Consider the following 14332-nt stretch of genomic DNA (forward strand, 5'->3'; position numbering starts at 1 on the left):
AGAAAAATATCGCACTCATAGTGGAACTAGAAAGGGGAGGGGGGGGGAGAAACAGACAGAAGCATGTGTGTAGTACGTGCCTATATCAGGCAGCCAGCGCCTGCCGCGGTAGGTAGCGGGTCAGCGTACGAGGGCAAGTCGCTAAGTCTTTGATCCTCCCTTAATCACCCCCGTTACCCCCACCGCCACCCGGGCCCAGGGGCCTACCCCCGGGGGACGTGCCGCGTTGAAACGGGTAGGGTCTGGCTTGATACAGGCTAGTGTTGACTCAGGGTAGACGGGTGGGTTATACGGGGTGGCGGGGTGGCTAGGTGGCTCGCATTGGAAGGGTATAGAGGGACACAGAGAGAAGAAGATATTGTCAGGGCACGTGATTATTTCCATACAGTGCAACCCACCTTTTAAGACGACCCCACCTCACCCCCCCCCCAACCCCCCTTTCGTTATAACTTTTGTATCACACAGAAAATAGCAGAACAGGTAGTGACGTCAATATTCTGGCGCATGCGCGTGACTGACTTAGGTGTAAACCGTGTCCGGGGGGTAGCACAATACTAGTATATCTTAAAAGGGGGCGGGGGGGGGAGGGGTCCACAGTGGTGCCCCATCGCTGCTGTTAGAGAGGAGAATCATGATGCTATGACGGCTTACTAGTGCCAAAACCTCATAATTGTAATTATCAAGGGAAAATGAGTAATTTTCCCTTGATAATTACCATTTTCACGTGTTTATTACTAATTTTCCCGGGAAAATTACAAATTTTCCCGGAATAATTACTAACTTTCACCTGTTAATTACTAATTTTTAGTTTTGGCTCACTTCCTGACGGATTGCTAGTGCCAAAACTAAAAATTAGTAATTTTCCCGTGAAAATGAGTAACTAACAGGTGAAAACAGTAACTGACAGCGTTAATTAGTAATTATCACGTGATAATGGGTAACCCCAGGTTTTGGCACTAGTAAGCCGTCATATGGCTTACTAGTGCCAAAACCTCAAAATTGTAATTATCAAGGGAAAATTAGTAATTTTCCCTTGATAATTACCATTTTCACGTGTTAATTACTAATTTTCCCGGGAAAATTACTAACTTTCACCTGTTAATTACTAATTTTTAGTTTTGGCTCACTTCCTGACGGATTGCTAGTGCCAAAACTAAAAATTAGTCATTTTCCCGTGAAAATTACTAATTATCCCGTGAAAATGAGTAACTAACGAGTGAAAACAGTAACTGACAGCGTTAATTAGTAATTATCACGTGATAATGGGTAACCCCAGGTTTTGGCACTAGTAAGCCGTCATATGATGCTTTACAGCGGGGTCTTAGGGTCACCGTTACTGCAAACGTGAGCGGCCATAGTATGTATCTAGAGATGAGGGCTAGTGATTGTCCAACGACCATAACGGCCCATGATTGTCAAAGACAGATTGCCTGGGAGCTGCTTGTTGGAAATCAAGGACAACAATGCAAACAGTACAAATAGAATTATTCAGACAAAGGTATGTCCCGAAACCAAATAACCAGAAAGTCTCACTGTTTTCCATTTCTGTGGGGGATGGTTTCAAATATCACAAAATAGTATTACAATTAGTAGGAAGTTAAACTGCCAGCATGAAAAACGGGAATAGAGAGATCATTTCAATAAACTCCATAATGAACAATTGACATAAGGAATCACTATATTGACAAAGCCGACGGTATGAAACAAGCTAACGGTTTGTTATTTTAAATGTTAATGAAACAGACGACACAATCATATACCCAAATGACAAATCTGGCATGATCAAACGCAAAAAAGCTAAACGACACACAACACGATAAAAAAAATAACACACAAGTTAAAACAAAGAAGAAATGTCAAAATTCCACAATGTCAAAGCCGACGTGATGAAACTACAGGATGTCAAAGTGAACACGATGTGAAACCAACATTTCAAAGTTGTGAGAGAAAAAGATGACAATAGACCAAACCAATTAAAGTTCACATTAAGAAGGATAGAATGACAACTCCGATATGATTAAGAGAATCAGAATGATTTTAACTTATAACACCTACATTTTAAAACTGCGAGAGAAAAACATGACGAGAGAGCAACACAATAAAAGTTGATATTACGAAGGACAAAATGACAACGCCGATATTATTAAACATCATAATGATGTCAGCTTGCATGCCACAAGGACGCAGCCATGAGAGGACTTTCAACAATATAACAGAATAACAAAGCGGACAATGGACTAAAGACGACATGATGAAGCATAAGACTGACAAAATCAGTGATAAGATGAAACATCAGAACTTGTTTGAACCCCTTTTACAGTTTTGGTTTTGTGCTGCTTTTTTTGTCTTGCTTCTCGTTTTTGTTCTCTTGTGTATTCGTTGTCCTGAAAAAGCCTCCGTAGGCAAAAATTCGACTTTTTCTGTGCTGTCATTATGTTGGTGAGTACTGATTTCTGTGCTGTCATTGTGTTGGTGAGTACTGATTTCTGTGCTGTCATTATGTTGGTGAGTACTGATTTCTGTGCTGTCATTATGTTGGTGAGTACTGATTTCTGTGCTGTCATTATGTTGGTGAGTACTGATTTCTGTGCTGTCATTATGTTGGTGAGTACTGATTTCTGTGCTGTCATTATGTTGGTGAGTACTGATTTCTGTGCTGTCATTATGTTGGTGAGTACTGATTTCTGTGCTGTCATTATGTTGGTGAGTACTGATTTCTGTGCTGTCATTATGTTGGTGAGTACTGATTTCTTTTGGTTTAAACTGTTTTATTCATTTGTGCATTATTTACAAAAAACGCACATTGAGTAAACAACAACAAGCATAATGCTTATAGTGGTGTTTACAGTTAGAAAATTACATATAAATGGCGGCTATTGTACAGTTTAAATGAAGAGCAAGCAAACATGACAGGAAAAATGAATGAAAATTGTACATCAAAACAAAAATCCGTTTAAGAATACATATATAATATTTATGGTGTTAGCGAGTAAGAGATAGGGAGGGAGAGAGGGAGGGGGAGAGAGAGAGAGAGAGAGAGAGAGAGAGAGAGAGAGAGAGAGAGAGAGAGAGAGAGTGAGAGAGAGAGAGAGAGAGAGAGAGAGAGAGAGAGAGAATGAGAGAGAGACAGAGAGAGAGTGAGAGAGAGAGAGAGACGAGTAGACGTATCGATTTTGCTTTCACTTTACATGTTTATCTGTTCGAAACGGCCGGACTGTCCAATAAATTCCTGCACTGATTTCTTTTGTTTTTCAACTATGTTTTCACCCACAGTCATCTTGTTGTTTGGAAGTGTAAGTGTATTACAACCACCTAAAGGACAACGCTGACATGACCAAACCACAACAACAAAGTTTGCACGTTGAAAAGTCAGAATGCCCAAGATAAAAGAACACTTCTTGAAGACCTGGTAATACCAATGCGCAAACGATGAATCAACGGGTGTATAGGTTGTGTTGTATTTCTTCTAATAACAACAAAAGCAAACTTGATAAAACACCAACAATGACAAAGCTTAACCTGTTTGTTGCATGCCATGACACGTGTGCATACAAAGCATGTCCTGTGTTGACCTGAATTGAAAACTTACAGTGTGCCCTGGATGTATAAGTATACAATACCCTTGATGTATAAATGAATACCGTACACCTCATACACAGACACACACTGTTTGTTTGTTGTTTTTCTCCTTCTTCTGTTGTATAAGTATATATTATACCCTTGATGTATATAAATGAATACACCTCATACACAGACACACACTGTTTGTTTGTTGTTTTTCTCCTTCTTCTGTTGTATAAGTATATACCCTTGATGTATATAAATGAATACACCTCATACACAGACACACACTGTTTGTTTGTTGTTTTTCTCCTTCTTCTGTTGTATAAGTATATATTATACCCTTGATGTATAAATGAATACACCTCATACATAGACACACACTGTTTGTTTGTTGTTTTTCTCCTTCTTCTGTTGTTGTTTATTGTAACATTTTTTTTGCCCGTTAAAGCGAGTTTCCCTGGACGTCAAGCGACGTCCTCCGGGCAGCGAACGGGTAAAATGACGAAAATATGAACATCAAGTTTCCATAACAAAACGGAAATTAATAGCACCAAAGAATGACAGATGGCATTACACACACTGACGTTAGCAACGCCTGTACAACAGGTTGGGGGTAAAAAAAAATAGGAACTACTTCATAAAAAGAAACTCCGTAGCGAAGTCAGAGAAAGACGAAGCATAGAGCAACACGTCCCACAATGATGTCTCTTCAACACAGGGGAACATCCCTCATGACAAAAGTCGGCATTCTCGCCATTTCTCGCTATTCATCGCGCACTACAATGAGAACTGCCTTCCCTGTGGCCTTCAAACACACTCTGCAAACACTCCCCGTACAAGTCTTTTTTTCGAGACCGAGAAGTCGAGGTCCCCGCGACACGCATACGAACGATTTTCTGATTTATTTAACAAAAAAACAAAACAAAACAAAAATCCGAAGCAGATAGATTTTGTATTGTAAGAAGATGGATTTATTCTTAATTTACAATAAATTCAAAGTAGATAGAATTTTTGTTGTTAGAAGATAGATTTATTCTTAGAATAAAATAGTTTCTATAGGATTTACTAACCGATTTACCTGCATGGTTTTTTTTCAGAATGTAGGAGACCTTTTCTCTGATCATCTGATTTATTCTCAGACTGTCTTTATTTCTCTGTTTTCTTCTGTTCATAATGTTTTGCTCTATTATTTGTCCGATTTATATTTACCACAAGTGAATGAAATACTATGATAGACTTCTGTATTTACATAGTAAGACATTTTTGGTGATCGTCTGATTTATTCTCTGTATATTGTATTTTGTTTATTGAGTTATATTCTCTATGTAAAACACTTTATACACATTGTCTAATTTATTCCCATCTAAAGACATTTTCCCTGATAGTCTAATATATTCTCGGTATTTTTTATTTTGTTTTTGAAATATTCTTTATGTATTCACAGATCAAGAAATGTTTGTGATCGCCTCGATATATTTCAGTTTATTTGATTATATAAAACATTTTTAATGCATTGTTTGATAATATGTTCAGTTGTAAGACACTTTTACTGATCGACTGATTTATTCTCTATTTAGTTGTGTTGGAAATGTTTTCTGGTTATTACAATTTCTATGCTTTTTTTTATGTATGCTTAGTTTAAGAAAATTTTTCTTATCGTCTGATTTATCCATCAGTATATTTGAATTTATTTATTCGTTCTCTGCCTACTAGCCTTTTTTCTGGCTTTTTCTCAAATTAAAATTCATTAGATATCTTGAATCCATCCAGTGCCCATTTGCTATAATTAGGCAGAGACATATTTTGATATAAAGTACAATGAATGTGCGTGCGCGTCGGCATATGAGTTAAGCATGTGTCGTTTTGTTTAATTATTTAGTTTGTTATTTAGTTTTTGATTTCTCTTACCAGGAAGTCTTTTTGTGCCTCCTTTTTCGGTTTCCTAAAGTGACTCCGAGAGGAAGGAAATGTGTATTGATATGATTAAGGAATGCGAAAAAAAGTAAATAACCGACATTTTTTTTCTCTAGACCCCCACCCTCTCCCTTTCTCATTTTTGTTCTGTTTTTGTACACACACGCCCACACACAAACACACACACACACACACACACACACACACACACACAAACACACACACACACAAACACACACAAACACACACACACACACGCCCACACACAAACACACACACACACACACACAAACACACACAAACACACACACACACAAACACACTCACACACACACACAAACACACACACACACACACACACACACACACACACACACACACACACACACACACACACACACACACACACACACACACACACACAAATACAACAGCAGACATTAATGAATTAATTGACCAAGTAGCTTAATGGCTTGCCATTGTGTTTATCCCTCCCACTGTGCCATGTCTTGTGATCCCGCTCCTCGTCCGACCAGCGATATGAGTATTGAACAAGATATGATTTGATGCATAACTATGACGGCTTACTAGTGCCAAAACCTCATAATTGTAATTATCAATAATTACCATTTTCACGTGTTTATTACTAATTTTCCCGGAATATTTACTAACTTTCACCTGTTAATTACTAATTTTTAGTTTTGGCTCACTTGCTGACGGATTGCTAGTGCCAAAACTAAAAATTAGTAATTTTCCCGTGAAAATGAGTAACTAGGGCCTAACAGGTGAAAACAGTAACTGACAGCGTTAATTAGTAATTATCACGTGATAATGGGTAACCCCAGGTTTTGGCACTAGTAAGCCGTCATTGGGCTTACTAGTGCCAAAACCTCATATTTGTAATTACCATTTTCACCTGTTAATTACTAATTTTCCCGGGAAAATTACTAACTTTCACCTGTTAATTACTAATTTTTAGTTTTGGCTCACTTCCTGACGGATTGCTAGTGCCAAAACTAAAAATTAGTCATTTTCCCGTGAAAATTACTAATTATGTATGGAAATTATGTGAAAATGAGTAACTAACGAGTGAAAACAGTAACTGACAGCGTTAATTAGTAATTATCACGTGATGATGGGTAACCCCAGATTTTGGCACAAGTAAGCCGTCATACATAACCAGTGCCAAGCATGACTGCCAGAACAGCGGGGGTTGACAAGAGTCAGTTCATGCGTCACGTGCACGTACGGTAACAGCTGGTTGCAAAAAGGAAACATCGATACAGCAAAGTCGTTTGGTGTCGTCAGTCGGTGAGGGAGAGAAGCTTATTTTATACAAGGCTTCCACAAAAAGCGGCGTCTAGCTGCCTGAACGGCGGGGTAATAACAGTCGTACACGTAAAAACCCACCCGTGAAAAAAGCATGAGTGAACGTGGGAGTTTCAGCCCATAAACGAAAAAGAAGAAGAAGAGATGATACAAAGATTCACAAGGTTTTAGTCGGATTTAGGCCCAAAAGGGCTTCGAAGCTTACCCAAAACAAAACTAACTCACACTCCCAAAAATGAGCAAAAAAATTAATGTCGAAATGTCGAAAACGTTGCCATCATTTTGACAAAATTGTCGAACTTTTTCTCTTCGTCTGGCTGCATGCAACATGATACTAGTATGACTTTCAGCTCATGCAGCACTGTGAACTGTGTGGCATTGGATAAAGTCAACTTGTTGAACATGCTTGGTAATTTTGAGAAGATTAAAGATACCGGTTTTGTGTCCGATTTTTGATCTTCTGAAACCTGGGTATGCCTTGATACACCTAATTCATCCTTTAGCTTTTATCTCATGTAATAACACGCTTTGTTGAATAAAACACTACAAACAAAAACTTCACATAAAACTTAATTTTAACAGAATGTGATGCTTGCAACAATTTATATTTGAAACTTAATTCGCCTTCAAACAAAAGGATATTGGTATTGTGTCGACGAATTTCAAAGAAAATTACATTGGTTTCTGTAAAAAGATGTAAAAGCAGCGCTTATCCTTTTCAAAGTCCCACTTATGCGGCCCAATAGTTTCAAGCTACCTGTGAAACCCGACCCAAAGAAAATGAAACGGTGCCAAAATCTTCTGTTCTTGCTGAAATTGTGATACTTTTAATCAGGACGAAACCAGACATAACTCGAGTTTCAACGACACCAGATTTTTCACTAAGAACTGCTCCATCTGATATTCGCTGAACACCGTTTGAAATCAGCATTGGTACGGCGAGAAACGCTGTACAGATTAACCCTATCAACATTCCTGCAATTTGATATTATCATCTTCAGTTGACGCAGCACTTTCAAGAGTGTTAGATTCCGTCAACTGTTTGAACATTTTGTGATACTTTGGGGGAAATTAAGATGCAAAAGCAAGCCTTGATTCACCTTATCCCTCCAGGACAAAGAACAAATGTTTATTTTGAATGTGTTATGTATGTTATTATTACGGACACAAACGCTCAGCAATGTAATTTCTCTTTTAGAGATTAATAAAGTTATTGTATTGTATTGTATTGTATTGTAATCTTCTGTGCAAAAAATTGCTTTGTTGAGAGAAAAAGCATTGCAAACTAGCTTTACAAAACCTACATTTCAAAGTGCTTGGTGTTACAACAATCCGACTGAAACTTAAATCGCATTCAAAGAAAAGCCCCCCGGACATTGGTATTATGTTGACAAATTTTACAGAAAATTCCAATCGCTTTCAATCAAAAAGACTGGGTTGTTTTTGTTTTTTTACTGCAGCAGCCCACTTATGTGGCCTAATAGTTTCACACTAGCTGTGAAACCTGACCCCACAAAAAATGAATCAGTGGCAAATTCTGCTATCCATGCGGAACGTGATGCTTTAATTAGGACGAAGCCATACATAACTTGAGTTTCAATGACGCCGATTTGTTCACAAAGAACCGACTGCTCCATCCGAAACTCGCTAATCACAGGTTGTAACCGATGTCCGCACTGTGCAAAAACGTTACACACAAAACAGCGTGTAATCTAAGTTGCGAAAACTATATTTGCAAACTCATAATTAGTTGTTTTAGTCTTTTGGAGTTTGGTTTGGTTTGGGATGGGTTGGTCTAGAATTTGTGTTTCCCTTTCCTCTATTTTGCGTGTATGTGTGTGTGGAAGAAGTGGGGGTTGGGGGGGGTGTTTTTGCGTTTTTTAATGAAAAAATCTCAAAACTTGAGACGAAATTCAAAGAGGTGAAAGTTAGGTTTGTGATGTCTTTAGTTATTTTCAGTTTAATTGTTGCTAAATACGTTTGATATATATAAATATATACATATGTATTCTATTTTGAGCAGAGGACAGTGATTTATTTATTTACAAAAAAACAAAAGATCATTAATTAATTTTCAGTGTAAGAAGAAATAGTATCTGCAGTTATTTGTGCACACATACTCAGTAAACATCAACTTTTTTGCATTAGCATTCAGACACAGTAAACATCGTCAAGAACATGGAATTTTGTGTGTGTTTGTTTGTTTGTTTGTTTGTTTGTTTGTTTGTTTTGTTTGTTTGTTTGTTCACAAAACCTTACAAGGAGACTGATTTGGTGAGATATTGAATTTTCGAAAAGGTTTGATCACAATTGCCAGAATGTGAATGAAGATGAAATATGTGTGATACCTGCTCCAATAGTACGTTGTGAATATAACACTTGAAAAGGAAGAATTAAACATTTTGAACTGCATTTCAGAATAACATTGAAAGACTATGATGCGAGATAAGATATAAAAAAAATCCTACATATTGCAATGTTTATTCATCCTGTTCTGATGTCAATGTTGTTGTTGTTGTTGTTGTTGTTGTTGTTGTTGTTGTTGTTGTTGTTGTTGTTGTTGTTGTTGTTGTTGTTGTTGTTGATTTTTATTTTTTTTTAAATACTGTAAAACAAAACTACCAACCTTTCTGTTTTTGTCATTCTTCCTTTAAGTTGTGTCCCTTTTCAGTCTTTTATCAACACCAACATGTAGGGATATATGAGGTGCACATTTTACACCTATTAAAACCCTCATGTTGAAATCATTAAATTTACAATATAGTCGTCTTATTTTGGCCGTTACACTAAAATATGCACACTTTCTTTCATAACAGAAACATGCAGGTGTATGGATAAATTCATTATGTCCATTATGCTTAACACGATAGAACGCAGTCTTGAAAACAGCACAGGCTGGTAGGTCCTCTCTCTATTTCAAAATGGGCGCCGGAAAATGCCGGGATTCGGCAAAGAAAAAATAGTTATCAACGCATGAGACATCAAAGATTAAAAGAACCAGCAACCCAGATCTCGGTTTGTGACGCCTCATTAACAACTGCGGTTGTTTTGCAGACAAAGTACCGGTAACAGCACCCACAGCAAATAACTCAAAACCTCTATCTTTCATTAGCTTAATCGGCCAGAGCAGTTGCATAAAAGGAGGGTGATATAAGGCAATATCCACACAGCGCGTTATGAATTATGGGAGCACGTGAAAGGCGCTGGAGGGCGATTTAATTTATAATGCATGCACACGATGAAATTGACAGCACTAACGAGAAATACATCAGAAAGACGATGGGTTCGTTGATACGATTTAAACTCGAAGAGAAAATTAATAGGAAGAAAGAAAGCACGAAAGAGTGATGGAATAGTGAGCAATACAGATAGAAAACAAAGAAAGAAAAATCAAAGAAAGAACGAACGAACGAAATAACGAGCGACAGAAAGAAAAGAAAGAAAGAAAAAAGGAGAAAGAGAATGGAGGGGGGGGGGGGGGGGTGAAACATAACACTGTAAGGAGTTAAATGTAGGTATATGAATACGCAGCAAGTAGGAATAAAGAGAAAGGTGAACATAATAACACTTTAGGTACAATCACAGCCCTCCAATGTGTCTCTCTTGCAAACGGTGCAGTGCTGAAGAAAGCAACATGTGTGTGTGTGTGTGTGTGTATGTGTGTGTGTGTGTGTGTGTGTGTATGTGTGTGTGTGTGTGTGTGTGTGTCAGTTTGTTTGTCTATCTCAGGGCCGGACCCAGGGGGGGGGGGGGGTTCCAGGGGTTCCGGAACCCCACCCCTGGAAAAAGCATGTACCTTGCTTTGACTTTTACTAGTTTTAGCACCAAAACAATGCTGCTCTTAACCCTCAAAACAAGGCCCAGAATGCACCAGATTGCACAGATTTTAACCGTTTTTCAAAAATTTTCCGGGGTAGCATGCCCCCGGACCCCCCTAGTTCGCGCGCCTGCAACAGGCGCGCGCTTGTGGCTTCGCCACTTCGCTGATTTTCCCCCCCCAAAAAGGAGGAACCCCCCCCTTACAACTCATTTGGTCCGGCCCTGTATCTGTCTCTATTTCTGTGTCTGCGTGTTTGTCTGCGTGTGCGTCCGGCATGCTTGTGGCTGTCTGTCTGTCTTGCCTGCCTGATTGCCCTCTTTCTGTCCCTCATTCCCTGTTTCTACATGCACATGTACTCACTGCATCTGGGGATTCATCTGGTGCGGGGTCCGGTCACGCTGCCGGCGATTCTTGAACCAGTTGCTGACCTGGGTGAGGGTCAGTCCTGTCTTCTTGGCCAGAGCCCGCTTCTCGTCGGGTGTCGGGTAGCGGTTCTGCTTATAGCACTCCTTCAGCGCCGCCCGCGACTTCTCCTTGAAGCAGTACACCGTTTCCTCGCCGTCCCAGATCGTCTTGGGCAAGGGGTACTTGCGGCGGAGTCGGTACTTGTCCACAGCGCCCAGAGCCCTGCCTCGGATCTTCTGGGCTTCCATGTAGTGGGCTTTGTACCACAGCTGCTGCAGGGCCGGGTGGTTGGCCTCGTCGAAGGTGTGGCTCTCCAGGATGGCGTAGAGTTCTCGGTAGGAGCTCCTGTGGAAAGCCACCGTAGCCCGCGCCTTGAGGACGGCCTCGGATCCCCGCAACAGTTCGCTGGGAGGCAGGGACCACAGGAAGCGAGCCAGGCGCTCGATGTCGCCTTTCTGCTGCAAGGCCTCGCACACGCACGCCACCTGCTCCGGGGAGAAGGTCAAGTTCTTTCCGGTGAGCAGTTCGGAGCTGGCTGGGGAGTTGGTGGATAGGGAGCCGCTGGTGCTGTTGTTGTGGGTGTTGTTGTTGACGGTGGTGGTGTTGTTGTTGTCCATGTTGAGGTTGCTAGCGTTGCCGTTGGTGGAGAGCCCCCCGCTGAGGCAGAGGGCGGGAGGGGTTCCCGGGGAGCTGGTGTAGGAGGTGGGGGTGTTGTTGACCTCCATGTGACCTTTGTCGTGCAACAGCTCCGCGGGCAAGACGTCATCGGACAGGGGGAGAGAATCCTCGTCACAGCCGTGAGGTAGACAGGGGCGACCTGAATTGGACGTTATGCTAGCCATTGCTGCCGGGGAAAAAAATGCTCGGAATTCTTCTGTGGTGTATGAAGATTTCCGTATGTGGTTTCCGTCAGTAAGAATAGATGCTGGGAATGGATTCTTATGTGGTCAATGAAGTAGGGTTCCCTCTGTGGGAGAAGGCGATGAGAATGATGCTTTTTGCAAAAAAGACAAGTCAAGACTGATAAAAGATCACAGACTCAAAGTTCACGCTTTTTTAGCATCAGGTTTAATTGTCTTCAATGACTTCATGCTTTCAAGCATCATCTTAACACTTGGTGTTTGGGAATGTTGTATTCCTGTCTGACGTTTCTTTTTTTCCCTGTCAGATAATCCTTGTGACTTGCTCCTGCAAAACAACAATTTCGTAATGTTAATATGTGTCGAAATAATCAATAAAAAAGTGCTTGTTTTATCAAGCTGTACAATCAAAAATAGTATTCACATTCTTCAAACACTATTAATCACGCTTTACACGAGTTTTGTCTCAACGTTTTGCCCTTTTAAACAAGCAAGGGCAAGTCTTGTCATGGTGTGTATTTTCACACAATTTAGCCTAGGCAAACAAAATTAGAATTTAGAGGCACATATTTGTTTCGCTTTTCAGAGTTTTATCTATCATCTTCAGCAAAAAGAATTTTCAGTTGACCTTTCCCTCCCAAGCCAATGTGCTTTCTGGTTATGGAATTGTCTATGAATCCAAAGTATCACATTTCCAATCCTAGTTGAGGACGTGCATCGGCAAACAATGGTTTCAGATTCAACACCGCCTTTATGAAGCAGTTGATACATCCTCACGACAATGTGTGACATCTTGGCGACAGTTTGGTTTCTGTTTTCAACTATTTCGACGTCAATATTGAAGCAGAAAAACTCGACGTCTGCCGGGTGAAAAGATATTGCTTTTGACGCGGTGACCTGGAACTTTTTTCATAAACGTTATTAAAGTGGTTTCGAGTCAATGAGTTATTGTCGAGTAGGGGTGAAAAATAGTCCTCTATACATTCTTTCTTCTTTTTTCGTCTCCTTCTCTCTCTCTCTCTCTCTCTCTCTCTCTCTCTCTCTCTCTCTCTCTCTCTCTCTCTCTCTCTCTCTCTCTCTCTCTCTCCCTCTCTCCCTCTCCACCTCTCTCTCTCTCTCTCTCTCTCTCTCTCTCTCTCTCTCTCTCTCTCTCTCTCTCTCTCTCGTTTTGTTGTTTTTTGTTTGTTTGTTTTTTTCTGGATTTTTTATTTTTACTTTACACGAAGTTTCCCATTCAAAGACGGTTTACCGAGGCAAGCTGAAGCTTGAAGTGTCGGCTGTTTCACTGTTACTCAAGCGAGTCGAGTATTCGCCCAGACCTCGTTTCACGCGACAGTCAATCCTTTATGACGGCGGTGTCAGGTTGTCCTCGCTTCTGCTTGCAGAGTGTTTGTGTGTGTGTGTGATCTGTTGGCTGACAAATATAATTTCACTGCACGACTGCATGACGCTGATATCTTTAACTTCGGAGTATGATCGACATTTTGAGTCTAAGTATACATACACAAACTGGCAGTTGGCTGGAAGGCTTCTATCGTTTTTACTGAAAAAGATCGAGTTCATTACTTTTAATGACAGAAAAGAGCTGATCATCCGTCGAATGAATGACGGTTCAGTGATGGTAGTCTAGGAAGGTGTGTGCATGCATGTGCATGCAAGGATAGTGCAATGCAACAGTAAGTTGATTCTCACCTGAGTTCACGAATCACCACAGAAGGCGACAAGGCGAAACCTTGCACTGCAGGTAAACACGGACGACAATAGAGACGGGGCGGCGTGAAGACTCACTGAGCACCTGTCCAGGTATCGCCACAGGTAAACCTGCTGATCCAACGACTCACCTGGCTTTCTAGAACTTGACTCAACCGAGACTGAAGTGTGGCACAAACAGCGTAGGGAAAGAGGCTGCAGTCGTGTGACAATGCATTGCGCTCGTTCCGTCGTTCGCTCAGTTCTTGACTCTGTCTCTTCCCGTCTCTTGGCTCTTTCCCACTTCACACACTTATCGTCCGCCATTCTTCAGTCTCCACCCCTTTCCATTGGTCGCTTCCAAGCCTCAGCCACGCCCAAATCTCTTGGTCTGGCAGCGCGTGCGTGAAGCCCCGCCCCCTAGAGACCCTGGCAGAATTAGCCCCGCCCTCTCTCTCTCTCTCTCTCTCTCTCTCTCTCTCTCTGGCGATGTTTATCGGTAGCAGTGCGGTATGACAGAAATGATGTCTTTTAGAGTGACGGCTGTCACAAACTTGATGTTGCGACTCAAAGCTTTTTCGGCGACAACAACAGGTGCTACATGACATGACATCATGCTTATTGCACAGCGCGGTGGGAAAATGCTTGGTGCCATGTTATTACAGAGAGATAGGAAAATGCTTGGTGCCATGTTATTACAGAGAGATAGGAAAATGCTTGGTGCCATGTTATTACAGAGAGATAGGAAAAT

General features: G+C 40.8%; 1 protein-coding gene across 1 annotated transcript in view; it reads right to left on the reverse strand.

The window, feature by feature from the left end:
* LOC138953315 (protein sine oculis-like) overlaps nucleotides 1–13888 on the reverse strand; it is a 61464-nt gene extending 47576 nt beyond the window's left edge. Inside the window, exons 1-2 of the mRNA XM_070325114.1 lie at nucleotides 13585–13888; nucleotides 10988–12220 (exon numbers count right to left, since the gene is read on the reverse strand). Coding sequence (XP_070181215.1) covers nucleotides 10988–11874 — 887 coding nt within the window. The 5' untranslated portion in view covers nucleotides 11875–12220; nucleotides 13585–13888. The remainder of the gene's footprint in view (nucleotides 1–10987; nucleotides 12221–13584) is intronic.
* Between the last annotated feature and the right edge of the window lie 444 nt (nucleotides 13889–14332).

This window comes from Littorina saxatilis, linkage group LG17, assembly GCF_037325665.1.
Source record: "Littorina saxatilis isolate snail1 linkage group LG17, US_GU_Lsax_2.0, whole genome shotgun sequence".
NCBI lineage: Eukaryota > Metazoa > Mollusca > Gastropoda > Littorinimorpha > Littorinidae > Littorina > Littorina saxatilis.